This window comes from Plectrocnemia conspersa, unplaced genomic scaffold (assembly GCF_051122295.1).
Source record: "Plectrocnemia conspersa isolate PC_06_02 unplaced genomic scaffold, ASM5112229v1 ptg000011l, whole genome shotgun sequence".
Lineage (NCBI taxonomy): Eukaryota > Metazoa > Arthropoda > Insecta > Trichoptera > Polycentropodidae > Plectrocnemia > Plectrocnemia conspersa.
In genome coordinates this window covers 29,493,078-29,518,009 of record NW_028277175.1, presented here as the reverse complement: position 1 = coordinate 29,518,009, position 24,932 = coordinate 29,493,078, and the positions used below count along the sequence as shown (strand labels likewise).

General features: G+C 34.9%; 1 protein-coding gene across 10 annotated transcripts; it reads right to left on the bottom strand.

Moving 5' to 3' along the window:
- Positions 1–511: 511 nt before the first annotated feature.
- On the bottom strand, positions 512–24,555 carry orb2 (cytoplasmic polyadenylation element-binding protein orb2). Of its 10 annotated transcripts, none has more exons than XM_088198671.1 (11): positions 22,877–24,555; positions 16,471–16,561; positions 10,314–10,364; positions 6,398–6,499; positions 2,349–2,474; positions 2,160–2,272; positions 1,878–2,088; positions 1,719–1,804; positions 1,538–1,639; positions 1,359–1,463; positions 512–1,282 (listed from the first exon to the last, which is right to left on the bottom strand). In XM_088198671.1, the coding sequence occupies exons 1-11, from the start codon at positions 23,300–23,302 to the stop codon at positions 1,166–1,168; spliced, it is 1,530 nt and encodes a 509-aa protein (XP_088054797.1). In that variant the 5' UTR covers positions 23,303–24,555; the 3' UTR covers positions 512–1,165. The 10 variants fall into 10 exon arrangements, with proteins under 10 accessions (XP_088054797.1, XP_088054801.1, XP_088054798.1 ...); XM_088198675.1 differs by lacking the exons at positions 16,471–16,561; positions 22,877–24,555 and adding exons at positions 14,425–14,572; positions 14,982–15,061; XM_088198672.1 differs by lacking the exon at positions 6,398–6,499.
- Between the last annotated feature and the right edge of the window lie 377 nt (positions 24,556–24,932).

Below are 24,932 nucleotides of genomic sequence, written 5' to 3'. Positions count from 1 at the left end.
TTACTCGCACGGAACAACGTATTCATAAGTCTTTTAAAATCGCACGATTTTAAAAATAGTTTTTGCAAAAATCAGACATTCCGCACTCAATTTTTAAATACATATTATTGCACATAATGGCCTATACATCATATAGTTTCAACGAATAATTTACAATCGAATGATTTCATCATTTCGCCGCTCGGCGCTGAAACAGTCAATAGCTTACGGAGCGGCTCTTACAAAATCGTCAAAAGCGCTAACTTATATAGTAATACTTAGCAACAAACAACGGATGTGACGAAAAAAATATAACAAACAACTAAAAGCCGTCTCGACGAGTCAAAAATCAAAAACACAAAAATTCATCGTCTTGGCCCGGATCATATCCGAACCGGCGTCTTTGCACTTTACGATCCCGGTATCAAAAAAATATTCCCTATTACGAGTTTCTTCTAGCGAACCGACGAGTCAGTCAGCTTATTCGACACCGTTTCGATTCGATCACGCTAAACAGTAATCAAATCTATACTCTTTTTTTGGTTCAATTAAATCTAGTGATGTTTTAAAATCAACAATTCTTTTAAATTACACATACGTAACAAAGTTTAATCAATTAAGAATATAATAATTGTAATAATAATTAGTGTAATCGTAAAATCATCTTCTAAGAAGACTTCTCATTGAACTATTGCACAAAGATCACCGCACTCGTTAAGCGATCGAGGAACTAATTCAATTTTTCAATACAGTCAACCGATGTGAACTGGGAAACCTTTTTGACACCAAACGTTAACACAAAATTATAAAAAGAAAACAAGGTTTAGTCGCACTTAAACTAAAGTTATCGTTAAGTTTTAACAAACGTTATTCAAAAAAATGGAAATATCTCAAGAGGTGAACGATAATAATACTTTTTTTTCAATAGTTTAAATTCGAGAGAGAAACACCTATCGACTTGTCTTTAAAACTAGACGTATATAAAAGTGTACACTAAAAGTAATAAATTACGATGTATTTGCTAGTAGTTTCCGTTTATAAAATTTCCTATAGCCGGTATATATATGTATAAGAATTCCATTATTAATTAGGTTTCCTAGTCAAAAACGTTGCCGATTCAAATCGATTTCGATATAAACAGTACGGTTTGGAGTTTCCGCGTGTCGCGTTTGAACTTAACGAGTGGCTAACACCAACGAAAGGGCACAGCGCGCGGTCTTTCCGCGCCTTCCTTGACCAGCGGTTTGTGGAACTCTCTTCCGGGTCGAGAATGAATAGCCGCCCAACAATGCTCGCAATAATACTGAAAATTATATATAACAATCAATCCGTTAATCTTGAAAACTTCCATTATTTGTACGCAAATAAAAAAAACTTACCTGTAGACAGGTAACATTTGCACAAAAGAACGGAGCAAATTTACCGGAACAACGCGCACCCTGACATTCATCACACATTTGATCGTCCAATACGTACGGCTTAACCTGAAATGAAACATTAATATCATTAATAAACGAGAAAAGAGTTGGCATACCGTTTCGTAGTCGAGCGTGCTCACTTCTACTCTTTTGTCAATATCACCGTGTTGAAGTTGAACAAAACGGGCAGATATGGCAGCTATGTATGACTGTTGATTGCTGAACGCAACGCGACCGGCACCCTATGGCAGAATTAAAATAAATTATAAACGTGCACAATTCTCTATTGACAGAATCGGAGGGGACTCTATGGCTTCATACCTTTGGATATTTCAATTCTGGATCGGTATCTATTCCGGCGTAACATACGCCTCCGTACAGACGGTCCATGATCATCGCCAACTCGACTGAAATTGTATTTAATTATTAATATCTTGTAAGCACTAAAACTGCCTATTTCAATTATTTAAAAATACTCACCGGCTTTGAGCGGACGAGGAACACCGCCGACGAATACAGTCTTCCTAGGATCGAGCGGCATGCTCGCATCGAGGACAAAGTCGGCGTCTCCGAGTCTCCACGGCCGAATCTGTACCGGTTTATCTTTGATCGTCGGCGAAGAAACGCACAAATACAGCTTCTCTTCGTCTGTTATACAAGCGTCCATCAATTGCTGAACGGAACACTCGTCCTACCGCAAAAACGAGCATAATTAATACAATCCGACGTTGTCTATTTATTCGTAAATAATTGTAATCATACTTGAAATAAAAGGAAAGCGTATCCTTTGGGCGGGAAGTAACTTTTGCTCTCGGCTTTATGGGGCCAGTCGACCACCAGCGCGCCGAATCGCCGGAACGACGAAGTAATCTCATCTGTAATTCATATCAAACGGATCGATTAGTTCTAATAATACGCCTTGTGCGGCACTAAATAAAAAAAAAACAATACCTTCGTCGATATCCGGGGGCAGACCTCCGACGAACACTTTCCGTGAAAATCGTTCGGTACTAGGTTCCGAGCCGCCGCTCGTAGGAGACGATCTCGCCGGTGAACCTCCCACCATCACCGATAAACCTAAAATGATAGAAAATTGAGTTACGATAAGGTTATCGTCATTGCAATAAATAGTTAATTATTACGCTAGCGTTAAAACAATTGTACACGCTAACGTAAAATCGATTCAAGACAGTTCGAACACAATGCATGATTCTCGAAAGATATTGCTTGTTATATGTAATGTTAATGAGTTATTTTATTAGGATTTGTAATAAACAAAATGTAATGGGAAGATGAAGGTTCAATCGTTTAATAAGCCACGAAATAATTACGGCTATTACACTGTACAATTGTATACCTTTTTGCCAATAAAATATAATACTTCGTTATGACATCAGTTGTATTAGTTTACGTTGATAGTCGCGTTTTATACACATTGTCGAATCATTTATTGAAAAAACAGTAAAAAGTTTAACACTTAAAATAAAATGTATGTATATATAACAGGATTAATATTTTATTATTATATACATTGTATTACGTAATAATTAAGTAAAGTTGCATGATTTTTTTTTAATTTTTATGACTGATTTTTATTTTTTACTGATACAGTACTATTTAAATGATTTAGAACTAATTTTTAGGATCAAGATTATAAATATAGATTTAAAAAGTAAAATTTTATATATAATTATTGTTCAATATCTTTTCACATAATCATTATTTTTGTTATCATAGTACTTTTCTTATTTATTTAATTGTTTATAGTCAAAACATACATATAAAATATAACATAAACAGAATATAAAAAAAACAACTTTAATATTATAATTCATCTCCTAATGCAAGAAGGGTTTTTTTTATACCACTGAGGAAACTTGCTACATTTTTATTATTGCTGATTATATATTGTGATTATACAAATTTAAACTCTGTACAATATTCCCCTTTTCTTGTACATATCTATCCTTAAATTATCAGTATTTCTAGTATTAAATCAATGTACATTAGTATTTCTTATTAAATATTTATTAAAATACTGATTATTTTCCAACTTCCATTCAAATCTTTCAATCTTCTACAATTAGTAAATCTATTTTTATTTAAAACTACTCTCACTGCCCCATTTTGTAATTTTTGCAACATCGTCTTATCTAAATTATTAAGCATATATAATATTGTTGCACAATAATTTAAGTAAGGCAATATAAAACATATTTCTCATCCTAGATATTATATCTATTTTTCTACCAATGTTTTTGATTATGTAATACAATGTTTCTTTAAATTTATTCTTTTATCTACAATTACTTTCTTTCTATTATGCTTAATTCATTATTTAAGTTATCTACAACATAAATTAGTGTCGTAATTTTTCTATTTTATTAATGAGCTCATTAATATATATTATCAACAACAATGGTCCTAATTTGAACCCCTGTAGCACACCTTGAAATATTAATTTCACTTTGGAATAAGCATAATTTATTTTTACTTTTTTGTATTTTTATCATTTTTAAATAACTTTTTTTAATAACCATCCTAACACTATTTCACTTATACATATAATCACTTATTTCTTCAATATTATACTTATGTTACGAAAGCTCTTTTAAAATCCAAGAAAAGTGCTCCAATGATTTTGTACATAACCCCGATTGTCATTCACATAGAATATGTTATGAAACAATAAGATCCTTTAATTGTTTGATTACTACTTCTTCCATACAAGGAAATATGTTAATTGGTCTCATTTCTTCAACCTTTTACTATTTTTTATTTTAGGTGTATGTATAACAATAGAAATCTTGATATTATCATGTATATCTCCTTCGAAGAGTGCTTTATATACCAAATATTGTTTTTTATATTGCTAGATAATTTTTCATATTTTTTACGGTTTCTTGTGACAAGTTGGTATAATGGATCAGTGGTATAAGTCAATATAATAAATAAATATATAGAAAATGAAATTAAACTAATACCCGTAAGACTTGGATTCGAATCAACGTCAGGAGGATCAGAATAAGTGAATAAAATACAATTATTATTTTTATCGACCATCACAGACTACGTTTTCCTAGATTTTCCTAACCTCATGAATTATAAATTTAAAAATCGAGCTAGGTTTTGCAGTGAGATCTGTCAATTGTAAACTATAATAATAAATTATAATTAATAAAACAGATATAATCTGATGTCTCACTACTTAGTATGTAGTTATTGATTGTGTTTACTTTATTGTAATGATTTGTACTCATGTCAGTCATGATACAATGGAAGATTTAATAATAAAAAAAGTGATCAGGTATATAATGAAAATTATACACTGATTCAGAATCAGATAAAATGTGTTATAATAACAAAATAAACTCATTCAACTATCGAAATCAATGTATAATTTTACATTTAAACTAAGTTTTTAAAGCTCTGTAGCATAAAAATAAAATTGTATATGCTATTTAAAAATTACAGGTACATCAGTCTTTAATTATAATATATAAATTTACAAATATAAGATAGAACATAATCAATAAAAAATAACTGACAGCAAATTATTTTAAATTGATCATACCCAAAAAACTGAAATCAGTGTAAGGAAGTGTCGGTTCCATCTCATACATATGTATAATATATAATAATAATTCTAACCGATTGACGCTTCATTAAATATGAAGCGTTAATTGGTTAGAATTGTAACCGCAGAATGAGTAATTTTCTACTCATGCGGAATTACATAAATAAAAAAAATATAAAAGTTAAATCAATCGACGGTAAAGGATACGAACGAAAACCTGAGCTGAACCGAAAAAATATCGGTTTGATCCATGTTCAAACACGCAGTCACAAAAAGTGAAATCACAAATGAACAATCATCTATAGTCTATTTATTTTCAAGAGTCAGTGCGCAAGAACTTTGTTTAACGCGTAATCATAACATGCTTTTAAATTTCTGCCCTGTGATTGGTCGTTCGCCGTAAGATCAATCGTTTCATTGAGAACGACCAAGCACAAGGCAGAAATTTAAGAGCACATTTTGATTACGCGTTAAACAATGTTCTTGCGCACTGACTCTTGAAAATAAATAGACTATAGCTCTATTGAAATGTCCGATGAAGTAAATAATTGGCAGTAGAGACTTCCTACTTCTACAGATATGGACATTGAATTTATATTGAATAACTTTAACTATGTACAAATGCTAGTCAGAAAAAAAGATATTTTAGAATTTTGGGAGGAAAATAAAAATACATATTCTCATTTATATAAAATTGCAATGGTTTTTAGGAGCTCCGGCAACACGAGTAAGTGTCGAAAGGGCCTTCTCTGGTTTCAAGTTTATTCTATGAGACAATCGAATCTTTTTACTTTATCTTTTTTAATTATGTATAAACCGTGAATATACAAATTAGCTTTGATTACATATGTTTCGTTGAATAAATTATATTGTTATTATATTATATTATCGTAGCAATTAATATAGTTTGAAAATTTGGTAGAAATTAATTTGGAATACAAATAAAAACATTTAAAAAATGTATTATTGTCTAGGAAAGATTTATTGCATTTTTCTATTGAACATGTTCTTTTGCAGTATTGTCAAATTTGAATGAGTATGAAATAATTTTATGCACATACAATTATGCGTTCGGACAGAAAATAATTATTGTGTTTACAAATTATGCCGAGCCGTAAAAGAGTAAACAGTAAACAGATGTAAGAATAAGGTATGTGCTAACTACCTTTTTATTTTTACCACATTACGGTCAAATGTCGAGTTTAAATAATACTTTACATTTATATGCAAACCCATAGAAAAAAAATGTTGAAAAATATCATTGAACGAGGAAACCAAGATTTAGATATAATAGAACGGAAGCGCATTTTAGATATATTTCGATAGAAATAGTACTTTCAGTCGTTGCCGGTATGTGCAACTTTAGTTCCGTCTGGGAATAGTTTGAGAACCACTGGCTCGAATTTTCGACTGAAGAATTTACCTGCAGAAGACAGCGCCGCGTGATCGGTCGCAGCCTCACCGGGTCCTCCGGGCACCATTCCGGTTACTTTATCATCGCGTCCCAAGAAGAACGGATAGGTGACTGAAAAAATAAACGCAGGTCAGTTTCGTAATGGCGTGTGTTTCCAAAATGGCGGATTGCCCGAATTTTCGAAAAGGCGGAAAATGCGTGAGAAGCACAATTCGGAATGTTACGACGCGGCGCCCTCTCGCGCGGCGGACCTTTGAAACGGGGAGCGCAGCCTCCGCCCCCGGGAGCCGGCTCGGTCGTCGACGTCGTCGCTTGGGACTAGCGGTTCGGGGATCGAATCGGAAACGCGGAAACTTACTTCGCCTTCGACTGCCTTGGGTGACGCGGATGTAGGATGGGACCGAGGGATACCGCTTGGAGGCGGCCGAGGAGATCAGGACGTCCATCGAGCGAAATCACTTCGAACGACCCGCGAAAGAAGCGACACCGCGGCGGCCCTAACGACGAGTTCACTGACCAGGGATGATTTTTTAAATTCATAGTTTGGCCATAACAACTTTTTTTGCGCCGTATTCTTTTTAAAAATCTAAAAAGATTCTTGTAAGAATCGCATCGATAAAAACGCCGGTATCTGATGGCGAATTGATTTATTTTATTTGTAAAACAAAACAAAGTACATTTTAACAGTATTTCGTTCATTTTTAGGCATGAGAAATATATTTACAAAGAATCAACCGTCCAGTACGTGTTGGGTAAATCGCAATTTGTTGGAGAGAAATTCATAAATACTACATCGCGGAAAGGGAGAAGCACCTTTAAGCATTATGACACGGCACAGGATGCCTGTATAATATTAACGATAACAGTAGAGATACCAATTCCCAAATAATCCCAACTATAACTTTACGCATAAACAAGGCTATCGAAGCAAATGTAATAATGAAAACTCGCCGGTTTGAAATAAAATAACCTATAAATGATTACTAAGAAGGTGCAAATAATATAAAAACTAATAGACGTCTGTCACAATAATGTTATTAAAAACATGGCATGATGGGCAAAATTAGTTATTGCTGCCACAGGTTGAATAATATTTAATTCTCGAAATATATGTAAATATATGCACTGCAAATTTGCATATTTATCGAAATAATAAACCATCAAATGATAAAAATAATGTATAATTTGTTATTATTATTTGTACTAACGTTTCGGAATATTGCCAATATTTCTAAAAATATTGTTTAACCAACCGTACGTGTCAAATTTAAGGTAAGTTTTTGAATAAGACGATAATCATATGACTCATTGCAATTAATGTAAACGAGGTTTATACGATCGAAGCTATTATTACAAAACGACGGTGCCTCTCAATGATGCCTCTCGATGCAACGGGATATAAAATAAGGCACCAAGACATTTTTATTTGATTACGAACAAAAATGTCTGCGGTGACCTTTATTTAGTGTCCTCCTTTGATATTTTCAAAATCTGGTCACCTTATTCAAATCGTCTGGTCAATAATTCATTCAATCAATCCCTTGGTCAGCCCCTGAGCATATGTGAGGATGTATGCCTTTCATAAGAAAAGAGATCAACGGTCAGGGCCAGCCCGAGGAGCGGGCTATAGGTGGTCACCCGGGGTGCCAGCCCCAAAAGAAGCGTCAATTACTTCAAACGGGGGCGGCATTTACTCCGAATGAGAGCGCCATTTGATTATATTTAACACAATATCGATATCTTCTCGTGTACCTACTCTTTTGTGATGACCTTTTTTTAGCTCCCTCGGGGAAAAAATCCCAAATGACCTTTGTTTTTCTTCTCTTGGTGAGGTGGGGCTAGGATGTGCTTTTGATTCTCACTCCCGTGATTTTTATTTTCAGTTTAAATGAGTAGCTTAGTATTCGTAATGAATTCGTATCAGCTTCAGGTATACGGAGCATGACCGACTGCTACCATATCTCACCCATCATTCTTCTATAATTTACATTATCCGTCTCCATAAACGATCAGTGATGACGGAAAACGACAATAGTTGTTACTCGATCGTAACTGTCAGTCTTACGTCAGTTCGCGCATCATATGATAGCGAAATCCCGAATGGGATCGAAAGAAAACCTAAACATTATGCAACTACTGCAAAAGTACTGCCTTTCGACCAAACAAAATTCAAGCGGGATGTCTTCCGAGCATCCCCGTACAGCCTCAATCTTGTTTTTAGCGATTGTCTATGTATTTCGGGAGAACTTACATCGACATGTCAGTAATAGAGCTATAATATTAAGAGTTTTGGAAGATAAAGTTTCTGTGGAAAATTTTTTGACAATTTCTATTGGACCATTGCAGGTTTCCATGATATCTGAACACATGACAGAACACAGACTATTGAACGCACGACAGTTGAACACAGTGATAAGTGAACTCATAGATTATTGAACACACCAACGATTGAGCACATTCCAAAAATAGTTTGAAATGGTATTAAAAAAAGAAATTCTAAAGCATTCATTTGAGTCATTTTTGACTACATAGTTTAAACGTTTGTGACTCTCGAAAAAATATTGAATCATTATTATACAGATAGTAATATCAGTAATTTTGTGATAAAAATAAATTTTATATAGTCATTATTTCATGATCAACTGAAACTAAATATAAATGTTTGTTGCTCTCAGAAATAATATTAATTTTTTTTTTTAATATACAATCATGATGGATAAATGATCCAAATGAATGCTTTATAATTTATATTATTCATTATATTTCCAACTTTGCGGATTGTGTACAATTGTCGCTGTGTTCAGCTGTTGTGCGTTCAATAGTCGTGTGTTCTCTCGTCATGTGTTCAGTTATATAGTTACCCTAATGCAGCTACTATTGATGAGAGCTGCCTGCTCTTGCCTTACGTTGTGATAATATTATTGCCGTCGGATTTGATGGTGCTTCTAATATAGCTGGGAATGTTTGAGCAATATTTTTTTAGAAAAAAGCATACAAAGAACATGTCTATCAGCAGTAGTTTCCTATTTCATGTTATGCACTATTTTACATGAAATCAATCAATAATCGATGACCTAATTTCCAATATTGCGGAATATATTGAAGCGAGTCGGTCGTCTCGCTGCAAGATAACGAATGCTATTTCCAGGAGCACGAAATAAATGTTAATGACAGGGGTACAATTCTTCAGTGCAGTATCTAATCTCAACAACATACATCGAAGACAGCTATAACGAGTCACTTTGAGACGTTATAATCATAATTAGATTTACAAGACACTGAAACCCCCAAAAGTTACTCCGTTCTTAGCAGATGCTTTTAAATTATTGTATCAATTTAAACATTATATACTCTTCTTTCACCTGTCTATACTTTACAAGCAAGCTGGCGTAATAGTTGTTCGTAAGCCAGGTAGTATTTTTTCAAAGTAAAATATATTTTTGTGGCAAAAATCATCGTACAGTGTAATGCCAAAGAAAAGAGGGCGCTGCCATCGACTGAAAAAGATGGCTAGCTCTGGGCGCGTTACGGCCAAAATTTGCAAATAAAAACAATAAACAAACTAGTCGTTCGCAAGTAAATAGAGCGGCCGCGCCCTATGTAGGTCAACGGGCCCCGGCCGCTGCATCGCGCTATCGATTTTGCTCCGCAAAAGTTGCGTAACTCGAGCGATCCTCGACGCTGAAAAGCCTCCGCGGCTGTGAAAAGTCCGCGTCGAGAGCAGCAGCTAGCGGGCGCGTAGGCATCGTACGCATTTATCGCATTACGGAAAAGCCTCCGCCCCCTCGCGCTCCCCCCGGCGCGCACCGAGCACCACGTGGCAGGTCAACGGCCGAGCGCCCGAATATATTTCAGGCCGGAGGAGACCCATTTACAGGCCCGCGCCCGTACGTATCCGCGCATGCGCATGCGCTCTGGCACTCACCTCCTTGCAGATGCGACAGCGATTGCAGGTTCGCGTTGCAGTTGATGTAACCTGGAAACCAACATCAAACCCGTAAATAAAACGATTCACGTTCGATCGCAAACACACACACAGCGACAAATTTTCCCTTTCAGGTTTGTTTATTCTTTCTTTTCGTGCTAATTACAATCGGAAGTCTCGCTTATCGATTCGCGGGTCCAAACAAATACATACGCGTGCATTAATTCCGTTTTTAATTTCCTTCGCACATGTCAATGGTCGCTTTTCGTGCTTGCTGCGGCCGGAAGCGCGCGCCGTTTGTTTATCGACAAATTGAACACAAAGCGTACGCGATGCTCTGACAAATTTACAATATTTCGCATCAAATCTTTTTGCGAATTTAAATACAAACTAATCAATTGCGAAAAATACAACGAGATGAATTATTATAACTATCTTGTTTTAGTTATCAACATTTCAAATTTAATATAAATTGATATGTTTATAATATTTTATCTTCGCTAAGTAATCATCATAAATTAACTTTACACAGATGCCTTAAAACCCGAATTTAGATCGTCTCTTTTCCAGAATTTATTATTTCACTATAACAAAAACCATTGTCTTACATACTTACTACCAACTAAAATCCAATTCTATGCCAATTTCAAAAATCTTTCGACAATGGCCGAAGAGTAAGTTAACTAGAAAAATCAAATTGTTTCGATTTTATAAATATTTCTCTAGAATTTTTCAACGGAGTTTTTAAAAGCCGCCATTTTGAAAAAATATGCAGGACTGGCTTATCAGGTATATTTTCAATCTTTTATTATTAATAAACGACGTTGTTCGTGTCGACTCAATGACAAAGTTTAATAAGAAATAAATATATATATAACGGCAGAACTTATTTTCTTATAACTATCTACCATTAAACCATCACTATTTGCATATTAAATATATTATATTGAATACACAAAGTGATGATTTAAGGGTAATACTATATGATAATTCGTAGAAATAAAAAATATCGGGTTTCATTAATTTAATAAAGAAACACTCATTCATTGAGTAAATTTTTTTTATATATATTTTGCTACATTACATAATTAGCTATTATATTAACAACTTTAATTATATTTAAAATAAAAAAGACATATTAGCACAGAGCGCAAAAAACAAATACTTTTAAATTTCGTACATCTCAAATTGTCAACTTATTCACGGCCTTTATCGATGTGTTGCTTTAATCAGAACCCAATCAGTGGTCTGCTAAGTATAAAAAGTGGCCTGATCGTTTCGAAATTACTGCACAGTGCGGTTGATTGCATTTTAAGCTTGCATTATATAAATTTGCTTACTTATTTTTATCCTATTCAAGTTTATTTCTCGCAAATAAATTTGTTTATTAGAGTATTTCCTGATCGTAAACGAGCATTAATTACAGACATAGATGAGCTAAATGTAATTTTTATATCTTTAGTAATAAATGAAAGAAATAACATTCAGGGTCAAAATCAGTTTTGTTAATATTCATTTAATTTTACCTTTTTTATGAAAATATTTAGGTTTTAAATATCCGTTTTTTCATCATTGAAGTGGTCAGAATTAAAACATACATTTTTTCAAAAAAGTAACTGTACAAAAAAGTAAAGTTTTTCAAATATGGCATTTGTCGACAACCACGTCGTAATAAAACGAATTAATGACATTAAGGGTTAAAATATGTTTCGTCTAATTTGGCTCGATGTGAAATACGATTCGCGGAATTCGCACGATTTCGCGCTGTCAAAACAAACAAGCAGACGCAAACAGAGTGACGAAATCGTTATCTTATCGAATTGCGCTCGTTACGCCACATCGAAGGTACAGGTGTATCTGTTGGAAAATAAAAATATACCTAGCCCGAAATTGGAGGGTTACGGCCAAAGTTTGTACATCGATCGAGCATAGTGGCTGAAAGCGCACATTTTTCAAAATGGCTGAAACACGATAGTATCTAAATAATTGAGCGAGCACGACTATGTGTTTACCCAAGTGTTTCGCGAAAGGTGACCAAATCTGTTGTGTTGTAACGACGACTCCGCTGTAAGCAAATGTTGGAGTAGGTGTAACTGACATAATTGATAGGAGTGTAACATCGCAATATGAGCGAAGGCCGAGCTCGAGCTCCTCTCGTCCCCTGTCGTCTACGGCCGCAACGCAGCGCAACGCTAATGCAATTTGTCGTCGAACTTAATTTGTTTGCTTTCGTTTTGGCTCTGGCGTTGACTTTTTTCGCAAGTAGGGCGTTAGCGGGTCGACGAACCGCGGTTCCCCGCCAAATATCGACTCCTATCCTAAGACACTGCACAATATCGAACCTAGGAACTCTCCCTGGAAAAAATCCCACCCGCGGAGTCTATATTTAATGTTCAGAGCGCTCGATAACGCGCGCGTATACTGCGCTATAGCGTACGCTATATATTACAAGAGTACAACAGCACCGTGGTCGTTAGCTTCGATCGAGAATGTCAATTGTGTACACACAATATCTACACTACAGTGTACAGGATAGGAGCAAAGTGCCTATGCGTGCTGATTAAAAGGTATCTGCACTGCTCCCCCTCTCAGTTACCTCGTTATTTAGATATTACCGACTCTGTAACAACTGATTCTAAAATAATCTCAAATTCATTTAATCTATTAAAATTTAATTTTGCCTTCAGTGCTAATTTTCTATCAATGAATTGTTTTTTTATTGTTGAAAAAACTAGAATATGTGAGGAGCTTATTTTTATCCATTTCAGAAACAAAGCATAATTCATTTTTCCAATCTTTGGATAGCGTTTTAATTGCTCCGTGACGATGTCCCTATGTATACGATCAGGTTCTAGAAGTTTGTGATCGATATAATTTTAAGTTACTTTTATTGATACATATGCGTTTCAATTCAGCACATTTATTTTAAATGTCTCGGGGGGGGGGGGGAAGCTAGTATGTCAATAATATTAACAAAATATTGAAGTCTGTAAAAATATACTGTGATTTTATAGAAATTAATATAAAATTATATTTTTAAGTTAGTTTTCTAGAATATAGGTTAATATTTATTGTATCAAAAAAGTGACATTATTTGTTTATTTAAGTCGATTAAATACAATTATAAATGGTTGTATAATATTGTATTTAACTAGATATCAATAGAAATGAGGTTAATTCGATTCTATTATAGGACACCCGTACTATAATGGAATTAAATAGAAATATTTTTAAACTAGGTGTCTGCATACATTATTGATCCATTTCAAAAGCTAATTATGGCATTACTAATCGCAGCGGAACCAGCATGATTGTAAAAATGGTCAAACATATTAAATAATTACTATTGCACTAAATTATTAATATAACACAAGAATGTCGTTTGCTATAAGTGGCAAACCAGGCTAAAAATTAAATTAAATTATTTATTTAAAACCTTTAATGCGTAATTTCACTGCCTTTCGTTTATAACTGCATATTATTGTGTATTATTTGACGCAATCATACAGTCGAACAGTACAAGACTTTCACACTTCTAAAGTAAAATGCGATTTTTTTCTTTCAATAAATTTTATGTTTTTTATCCTTTTCTATTTTACTACAATTGATCGACTTGAATGATCATAAAAAATGTATATTTTATATACATTATATTTTCAACCAATCCATCAAATATTGATTACGTTCAGTGATGAGCTATTTCTAGCTCATCAGCCAAATTGTACAGTATTTACACATTTATATTTTTTGTATTGAATTTTTTATACAACATAAACTCTGAAAAGCTGAAAGCTAATTGTATTATACATTTTACATATTTCAAATGACAATTAAGCTTGGTAAAGCATTTCTCAAATTATTCTGGGATAAAACTATAAATTGGTACTTAGGGACGTATGTATAAATTGTGACGTACAAGTAAGTCTAGCTATAGATATTGTTACAGAATGCCAGAGTAGCAGTGGCAAACACAATTCGTGCTGACTTTGCGGTAACGCCGTATTTACCGACAGAATAAAAAAACAATATCGATTGGCGCATACGTGGGCATAAAATTTATTAAACGCCATAAAAAAAAGTATCGATTCTTTTCTACGACACAATTGCTTACCCATTAAACTCATGTTTGACGTTTCGTTCATGTTTACTCGCACTTCAATTATATCATTAAATCCTCTCGGTTATAATTCCATTGTGATTGCTATTATATAATAAAACACCGGATATTATGGCCGCTCATTCTAAATTAAATTCACAAACTGAAACAGTTCACTTTCGTTAGAGTTAATTCGATTCACTTTCTTATCTCTTGAAAAGCGCCGGGCGGAATGAAAATTCGCGACGGTGCAAAAATAAGTTATGTTTTTTCAATAAACGCGCATAATACTCCGCGTCGTTAAATTTATCGCGGAAACGACACGACAAGATTGCGCTAAATTATATTATTGTTATTGCATTTCGATGTGCGAGCGCGTATTGCGCTGATACCGTTTTCAGTTATTATCACTGATAATATAATATATGTACGACACGACACATGCGATGTAATCATGCGTTTCCGTTTGTGTGTTTAGTCGAGAGAAAAAATTATCTAACGACAAATTTCGCTATCGACGTGTCGTTCGATGTGAAAAAATCGCGTTTTATTTATTTTCTACGAAATAATACCAAATCGATAAAATATCAAAAATCGATTTAGGCCACTATGGCAACGAGCGTGCGAATCAGCTGCTCGGCTGTCACTGACTGAAATGTCATTTGTTTGGACCGGAACAGGTCTGCAGTTATCACGTGCAGTGGGGAAGATTAGTGTTGCTATACGAAAAAAATGCGCACGGCGCGAGCGCTAATAAAATAAACCGAGAAGCAATAAACATGATGTCACTTTTATAAACATGTGTACATTATAAAGAAATTATTTATCAATAACTGATCTGTTATTTATTTTTACAATTAAGATTAACCCGATACCGATGAAGCATTAAAGTTGATAAAATGCAAAGTAAGCGAATTTAACTTAGGCATATTTATGAAAATCAGTTTATGTACAAAGGTGACCTTTTTAAATTTACAAACTGTAAATTTAATATAAAAACAACGTTATTTGGCTTTGCTGGAGCAAAGTTATTAGGTAATTGCTCTAAACTGAAATTTTTCTTACTGAAAATTTAAATGTTTTTTTTTATTTACTGTCGAAATAGCATAGATAAAAAGGATTAAAGCTTGTGGTTTTAAGCTGCGGTAGCAGATTCTAAATTTTTAATACAAAAATGCGTCTGGGCCTTGTTCGCCATGACGCATAGAGACGTCAAACAAGGTAAAAGGGTTAAAACCCGGCTTTTACTGCAAAGCGACATCCATTGATTATTAATTATAATAAACATAATAATTATTAATTAATTATGTAGATGTCACTTACTTGTAAGTACATATTATGTCAAATTGACTTACTTGGTACAGATTTACCCCGTTGTAACACATTAGGCTTACGCCTGTCAGGTTACAACGAAAGATAAAAAATAAAATTTTAATATTTATTTGGCCATTTAAAACTCAAGTAACTATGCATAGTAAAAATTATTTAGTAACTTACTATAAATTGAGTTTCAATTGGTAACGCAGCTCTAATTTTTATATAATTTATTAATACTATATACAATAAGAGTATGAATGTGTGTAACGTAAAATTTTGCGACATTGTAATTTTGATTGTTGAGCAAAAAAAAACAGCGCATAAAATTAAATTTGTGGGTCGCATTTTTATCGGTTTAATTTGTATTAATTAAGTTATAATACTATGTTATATGTTTTAACTGAATTAAGAATTGTCATAATTCTAGTGAGACATAAAAATAGAGTTTGGTATAAATAGCGAAAAAAGCGTGCAGCTCAGCCCATACTAGTCTCTGGCTTCGGTCTTTTAGTGCTCGTTTAATTGCACTTACTGATTTATGATAAATAAGTACTACGTTTGATTTATCGTTGCTTCATTATATATCATTTCAAATGCATTTCCCCTCTTTATTTGAAATAAAATAAATGACAATAAATTTGGCGACACATTGGTGACCTTAAAATTATTTTCCGGACCTTTTTATAGCTATATTTTTGTCGTTGTGTGTGCGTTATATTTTTAAAAAAAAATAAAAAAGCTTACCTTTGTGGTGATCCGGTGTATCTCCAGCTCCCCTCATTATATCAGTCAAATAATGCTCTAACGACCTCATTCCATCTAAAGGACTCCGCTCCTGCAAAAAACATAAAACATATTTTAAAACGCCATAATACGCACTTTATGTATATTCAAAAAGCTAGAGCTTTATTTGTATTATTTTATATCTGTAGCGTTAGTATTGAAATATTACTTATTTTATAGTTTAAATGCGACACTAATTATAAAAAAAATGTTGGGCGTAGCGATAACACCATCACACGATACGTCCATGGCGATATCGGTATTACGCCCACTTCACAATCAATAATCGACGCTCAACGTGCAGTTCTTAAATTATAAAATCAACGCATTGCATTAGCGTTTGTCTATACTCCTTAAAATCTTACAATTGTTTAAAAGAAGAAGCAAAAATAATATTTTTTATTTTCATATCTTCTTTCACAGTGATGCATAATCGACAAATAAAGCTCAACGCGCAGTTCCTTGCTAGTAAAAATCAACGCACGGCACTGAGATTGCGGATAGAATTTTATCATGCGCTCAGATTTTTTTTACTACGAGTATTTATATTTATTTTCCCCTCCCCTTTCGCGATGTTCTTCTGCTGCATAATCGATCGCGTGCTCGCGAAACCTGCTATGCGGTAATAATATAGCGCACGTCCGTGAACTCTGGCCGTTTCCCAAATTTTAAAATATTTACACCTCGGTTGTGTCACTACATTATGCACAATATAATCTCTCGTTTGCCGCATTTTGCAACAGATTTTTACGCTAGTTCGTCGCGTCCTGAACTCGGTCGATCCAATTGTAGGTGGTTGGCGCATACGCGTGACGTCACAATGCGCATGACCTACTTTCAGCTAAAAACAAAACAGAGACCCGAAGCGAATTTAGGCCTTAGCGCGTAGTTTCGCAAAGGACGCAGCCGTTTGCGTCGATCGGTGTCGGTGCATCATCGCAAATTTATCAACTGCCAGCCAATAATCATAAAATGACTTATTATCGTTTCAGCTACGAATCAGGACAAAGATAGCGCAGCCTCGGAGTTTTGAGGGGCGTTAATCAATGGATTTGCGGATGATTATTTTTTTTATTACATATGTATATATTTTTTAATAAATAAAAATACATATCTAACTGTGAATTCATAGAATTTTTAGTATATAAATAGAAGCTGAGATATTTTAAGACAAGATAATACAGCATAATCTAGTTGTAAAAATAAAGTAGCTATCATTTTTGCCATAGATTTTGATTGTTATAACGAATATCTTGGTATATCTTTTATTATTTAAAAAGTAAAATGATATTCGTTATGACTAACACATATTCGTAATTAGTTAGGGGACTACCATTTATAACTAACTACCTACGTTTTGCTGAGGTTTCTTTCATAAATCAGTTTTCTATTAGAAGTAATGTTCACATATTTTCTTAGATATGCTCATTATATGTCGGTAGCACTAATTCAGCATTTTTTATTCTGATTCAATTACTTCTCAAACAAGTGTTATGTCAATAATTATGCAATTTAATTGGTACTGATGTCTGTATGTTGTGAGATTTGGACGTATAAAGCGTTATTGGGGAAAATTCAACAAATACATGTTTCGAGATAATTTAGAAAAGTAAAACTTTTAAATTGTTAAGGGCTAACTAAACGCACAGGTCTAGTCATCGTCGCCGTCGGGGGAGTATGTTATGTATATCACGCGTTGCACTTTGAGCCTTTAAATCCCTAAAATTTGAGCAATTTGCAATATAAAATTATTTATTAATTGCACAATATAAAATTATTTATTAATAATAAAAGGAAACTTTTCCGAGTCTGCCCATAATATTTCCAATCCCTCGTGTATGAAACAGGACACGTATGTGTATAACGTAATACATTTTCTTTATGAAAGGGTAACGATTTGTTCTCCTCTTTCCGGAAATCTTTTTGCGACTTTACATTTATATTTAAATTTTACTTCTGATATATATAGATATAGTATCTGATGTAATATCGAAATTTGATAAAAAATATTAGGAAATATGAAAATACACTTTATTGAGTTCGGCCTTAATATTCTACATGCTTCATGTGTGACACTAAATAATGCGTTTTTATAGATTCGTTTAGAATTTCACTTTTACGGGTCAAATATTTGTGTTGTATTATTATTTCTTCTAACAATTGTGCACACAATGATGTGAAATATAGCTTGAAATCAGTCCTGTGGAGTAGGAACTCCAACTCCTCTACATGTACATGTATTAAGGGTTTTCATATTACCGTAATTAATTCAATATTTTTCTTATTTTATTACAATAAAAGGTCAAGTTTTGAAAAAAATCTTGCTGCACGACTAAATAAATCGCTTCGTTTTTTCAGGTTCTTGTTATTATTCTTTGTTGATTATAAATAAAAAATTTCTCACTCCGCTATAATATAAGATAATGTGGAATCTTTTAAAGAAGGCTCTCTATAGTAAAATATGTTTTTAGGTACCACAAACTTTTAAAGAGGATCGAAAAAATCTGAAGAAAGCCTTATCAGCAAATAAGAAATTTGTAAAAAAAACCTGGTACCTATAACCGGTTTAAAGTTTGTCAGGAGAAATCCTCTTACCCCGGTAACCGGCAAAAAGAGATTTAAACTAAATTTAGATAAAGTAATAAAAGCAAAGAATGGCACACCGTCATCCAAACTCTAAAGAAAGTTAATCAAACCTTTTGTAACGATCTCTTGGAATAACTTCAGGTACAGCGATTGCATCATGTTCTACACCACGATAACGCGCTTACTCAAACAGAATTGTTAGTGAAAAACATTCTGCAATTTCTACTCCCTACTTAAGTTTGACTCCGAGTCGATTGTGTAAATATCCAAGTACTGTAACAGACGAACTAAGCAGATATACAGACAATGCCTTCCAATACCGCTACAATCGGTAAAAAATAACGTTGGACCGCTGTATAACTTCCTAGTGGATATTACTTATAATTTCATGGGAGTCTTTTATTTTTTTTGTGATTCTCCCAGCACTGGCCTCAGAAATAAGGTAGATTTAGTTTTTAAATGTATTTATCTTAAAAACTACAACAAGTATCATGTTCATGAGCCATATACCACTAATCTTGAGTGCAGCGTGATGATACAGAAAAATGGATTTTCATAGTAAAGAATTCAATAAAACCTTACAGTAGTATCAAAATTATCTCAAAGGTATATTTCAGTTTTTATCGAAATAAATTTGCGATTGTTGCTATGTTTTCAATGAATTAGTCAGTCCATAGAACGATTTTTAAACTGAATAAGTAATAATTGACTAGAGGTATTTATTTTCTGACTTCGAGCTGCAGGCTATTTATTCTATTTGCCGCTATTTTATTAATAAAATTTGTGTGGCTTAAAAATCACATAAGAATCGAACTAGAATCATGATAAGATAAGCATGCAAGAATCGTATAAGAATCGATGTCTGGCGTCGTGTTTCGTACGTTTTAGAATATTATTATTAGATACTGCATAAAACAGTTATGTCGATGCAGATATTGGGAAATAAGTATTGCTGGTTTAAGCACAAATTGCGTCCAGAAGTTTAATTGGGCTTCCTGAAAGGATTTTTTCCATTGAGTTTTTTGATAGATCTTTCTTATGAATTTGTCAGCGCGCTAGGCCCCCAAGTTAAACCTTTTCTACCCTACGTTTATGCCTTAGAAAGCTACATTGAAATTTTCTCTGCAATAGGTAACCTAAGCAGTTCTGAAGCTACGGAGTCGGTAGTCAAATCAATGTTATCTCAGTTTATATTTATTATTTAATTTTACAAATTAAATAAGCGTTAGCCACTCTCATGCATCTCTATTGCTTCACCATTTGCTGAAAAATATCTCTATAAATTTTAAATGAACTATTACTAGCTATTTTTAATCGAAAGATCAATATACATTTTTGTATAATAATTTAAATGCTACATATGTATGTTTCTAATTAAATATTTATTAAAGTAATTTCAAAAAGGGACGACCCAACGGCAGGCAATACAGGTGGTCACCTGGGTGCCGTTAGGCTAAAATAAACGGGCTTCAATTACGAGGAAACAAAAAAGCAATTATAATAAAATATCAAAAATATTTTCATGTATCAGTTACTTTAAAAAAAACTGCGTGGCCAAAAGATGATTAAATGAATTTCTAATTATCTAATATACCAAATTATGGTTTATTCACAATAATTTTTATTTAACTCTCTTTTAAAAAATGCACAGTTTGCATACAGTGCATATAACTAATACACAAATCATATTATTAGAGTAGTACTTCACTTTACAAAGAAACTATCTTTGGTACTGTCCAACATATTGTTCATTTCTTTAGTAAAAAGTTTTAAAAAATCTCCAATGATAAGACGCGGTTAAACCAATTGCTCTATGTTTGAAATATGTACATATATGATCTGCTTTAAATGAATTTTATATAAGAAGCTTTTGAAAATGTAGAAAATACTGGAGCGACTAAAAAATATCGGTAGCGCTTTTCTCTAAATTTCTACGCAGTAATAGTTTTTTTTTATAAATGAAATGGCAGTTTGCGCTGCACGACTAAATAGGGCTGTAAATTTAACCTACATCTGATTTATAAAAATACATTTATGACTTACATTTTTTATATATGTATCGTTGTAATGACTTACAATCTCTGAAGCTAAGATATTTTATTCAACTACATTATTTGGCTTTTTCATCGAATCCTTTCTAGAGTATCTAGATTTAACTGGATTTTGAGCATTAAAATAATGTGTAATCTATTAGGTTTCTAGGAAAGTAATTTGAGTTTTTGAATTTCAACTATGAAAATGTAATTTCAAGAACATTATTTCACTATTATCTAAACGTGGTTAATTTGTACCTGTAGTGTTTTTTTGGTTCCGTACGTTTAAGTGCATGTTTTGATAATTATTTTGAGAGATATGTGCATTTAAATAAATACTTTGTTCCATAAAACAAATTGTTTGTTCATTTAACGTAAGGTAAATCTTCGGAGAATGATTCGTTGCAGACAGTTATTCATGAAGTGTTCACTGTTTTGATCCTTGCTCGCGTGCACCTAATCTGTTCAACTGCAACGCGCAAATAATTCGTTTTATGGAATAATATTACTCATTTAAATTGTCCTTTATTATTATTATTGAATTAAATATGGAATAGATGCAAATAAGAGCATATTTTGTACGAGTTCACAACAGGTAGTAAATCAGCAGAAACAATAGGACTCTCCTAATTCTGAGCCTACTGTCAGATATTATTGATCAGTTCTCTTTCGGGTTTTCTCACTAAGCGAATGGATTGTGATGTCGGAGATCATCAATAGTTTCGCACCTGTCTGATTTACCTGAGTAAGACAGTCTAGGTAGGAGGTCAAGAATCAGTCCGCGCAGTGTACCGAAGCAAAGCTCGAATAGGCTGAAACTCTCGAGCCTTACGGAACTACTGAAAGAGGCCTGGCTGCCCAGTGTATGCTATTATAACATACGTAGTGCATTTTTTTATAGTGGGAATGTGAGCGTCCTCCTTCAGTTGATAATGACACACGGCCATTAAAAAATGCATTAAATGGACTACTCGAACAGCTAGACAAATGGATGCTCTGCCATACTCACCAGGCAACTTATTTATTTGAATTTGATAATTGAATTGATTTCGGAAGAGGGAGATAGAAATGCGTCGCTAATTCTCGGAAACGCGCTTCCTCTCTGTCCGCGGACGATTCGTCCGTAACGAGCCCAAGGTTGCGGAGTTCACCGCCGGTGCGACGGGAGCTAGCGATAGCGCCGAGAGGAGCTAAAACGGAAATAGCCCGCGGACGCAAATAGCGCGGCGACCGTCTCCGCCGAAATAGATCTCCGCATATCTCAACTTTGACACGCCTGCGAAGAAGACAAAAGCGCTAAAAATTAGCTCCGGTACGTTTCGTCGCGCGGCTCGCGTGCATTCTGCAAAATGCAAATGGCGCTGTAATCGCAGATTAGTCACCCTGAAAGTCGTGCGTTAATTTCACATCCACACACATACACACACGCAAGCTACGTTTACTATATGCATATAAAGCGTGAGGGGAGGGGGACGGGGGACGGGTGAGTGGTGTTGGAGAAAAACACAAATGTTAAATACGTGTATTTATTAATAAATAAAATAAAATAAAAAACAAATGAAAACAACAACAACAAATAAATATTAAAAAACAAGTAACGATGGGGAGTACGGGAAGTACGGGGAGCGTGTACGGGACGTGCAGGGTATGCGTCGACTCGGAAGAGCTTTGATCGATCGCGGGAAAGTGGGTCGTCCGGGTGACCCGAATAGGAGGGCGCGCGGTCGATAATTTTCCGCCGTCGCTACCTGGTATTGCTGCGGGTCGTCGTCGCACGGCGCCGGCTGCGTCTGACCCTGCGGCTTGCCCGGGTAGGAGGTGGAGCGCCGGAACTTGGGCGGCGAGGAGTGCGGCTGCGGCGCGGGTCCCCTGGCGCCGCGGCCTCTAGCCCACGGAGCGCCGGAGCCTGGGCCCGCGCCCCCCGTCCAGCCGCCGGCCGACGCGGGCGCCCACGCGCCTCCGCCCCCCGGGGGCCGCGCCGAGCCGTTGCGCCGCGGGGCGCCGTTGCTCTCCCACTGCTGGTGCGGCTGATGCGTCTGGTGCGGCTGATGCGGCTGGTGCGGTTGGTGCGTCTGGTGCGGCGCCTGTTGGGATTGCTGCTGCGGCTGCGGCTGACGCGGCTCCTCGTCGGCGGCGTCCTCGGGGCCCGCCCCGCCGAACTTGAACTCTCCCATCTAGAGCCTCGCGTTCGCCATCCGCCCGCCCCCCTCTCCGCGAAGCGCGAGCGGTCTCGCACGGCCGGGACGCGGAGGACGCGCGCGTCGGAGCGCCGCCGCTGCACTGACGCGCCGTCGCCCCGCGAGGCGTCGCACGTGCCCCGGCCCGACTTTTCCCCCTCCGCTTTCCGCCTTGCGCCCCTCTGCGCACGGACCGAAATCGCTTGCGCGCTCCCGATCGCCGAGCGCTCGATATGCCGCGCCTCCCTTGTTCGATTTCAAACTGCCACCCCGTTTCGGCCTGCTGTGCGGAAAAATAAAGTTGCCGGCAACCGGCAACCGACAACCGACGACGGGAACAAAGTTGCCGCCGAATCGTTTATTCAAATTTATTTCCCCCCCCCCCCCGCCACCCGACGAGAGCAAAGTATTATCGACGCATTTTATCTAGTGATGAACAACATTAAGGGAAGTTTTTTTATAATAGGCTAAAAAACAATAAAACATATTATAGTATGTATCAGAAAATGTAAAACCACCATTTAATTTAAATCTATGAATATGTTGCACCGAATCGGTGAAATGGCTTATTACGTGAAATGACTAAAAATTTGCTTAGTTCATGAAAAGTTCATTCGTGAATTAGATAAATTATTTGCCGAATGCTTAAATTGGACAAGAATTGTTTTGCTTATTTGTGCATTGAGTAAAGTAGATATGTAGTAGCGTTTCGGTGGTGTTTATCGTAACTAAACTAGACAAAACGCAATTTATTTATATACATATAAATCAATCATTAGCTACCGTGATGCTCATCTTCATTTAGAATACCAAAAAAGTCTAGAACTATGAATAAGACGACGTACAAATACAAGTGTTTACCTATTATTCTTAATTCGAGTTACTCGAAGACATTTGCAAGTCAAATTGGATAAATATTATTCGAATACACACAACACCAACTGCAGATCTATAAAAATGTATATTACAACATACACTTATACTAAATTACCTACTAGTGTAAAATATAATCATCATTTTAAATGCATTTTTTGAGAATTATTCCAAAAATTAATTGAACGATTATTATATAATTCTGTTTTTTGTATTTACCCAATGTATGGATATATATATATTTCTTCACCGAACAGAAATTATTCGCAAGTGGGAATATATTGCTAAGTATCAGAGCAAAAATAGTCTGCGTTCATTAGCCAACAATTCTACTAAATTAAATTAAAAAAGTATTTAAACAACGTATTTGAAAAAAATAAAAATGAATTTATCAGACATAATTTGCAATTTCAATGAATTACCATATTACTAAAAATATATAGTGTAAAGCTTGCTTTATTTCATTATTTATTTATTAAAAACTGTAATTCATTTTTCTCCTTAAAAAAATTAAAGAAAAATCTTCAGATTCCACAAAAAAATCAGCGAAATTTAAATGAATTTTCATAGGATGTTGAAAAAAACTGTTAATAAGGTGTCGTGTTGATTTGGTTTGATAGTTAATTATGCCGGCAATTTTGATATTAAAAACATGTTTAAATGTATACGTTTAGTTTTACTGGTTCGTTTGAATCTTGTTAAGACTGCCTTCTCAAAAAGGCAAAGATTACAGGTGAGAGAAAACAACGTCAAC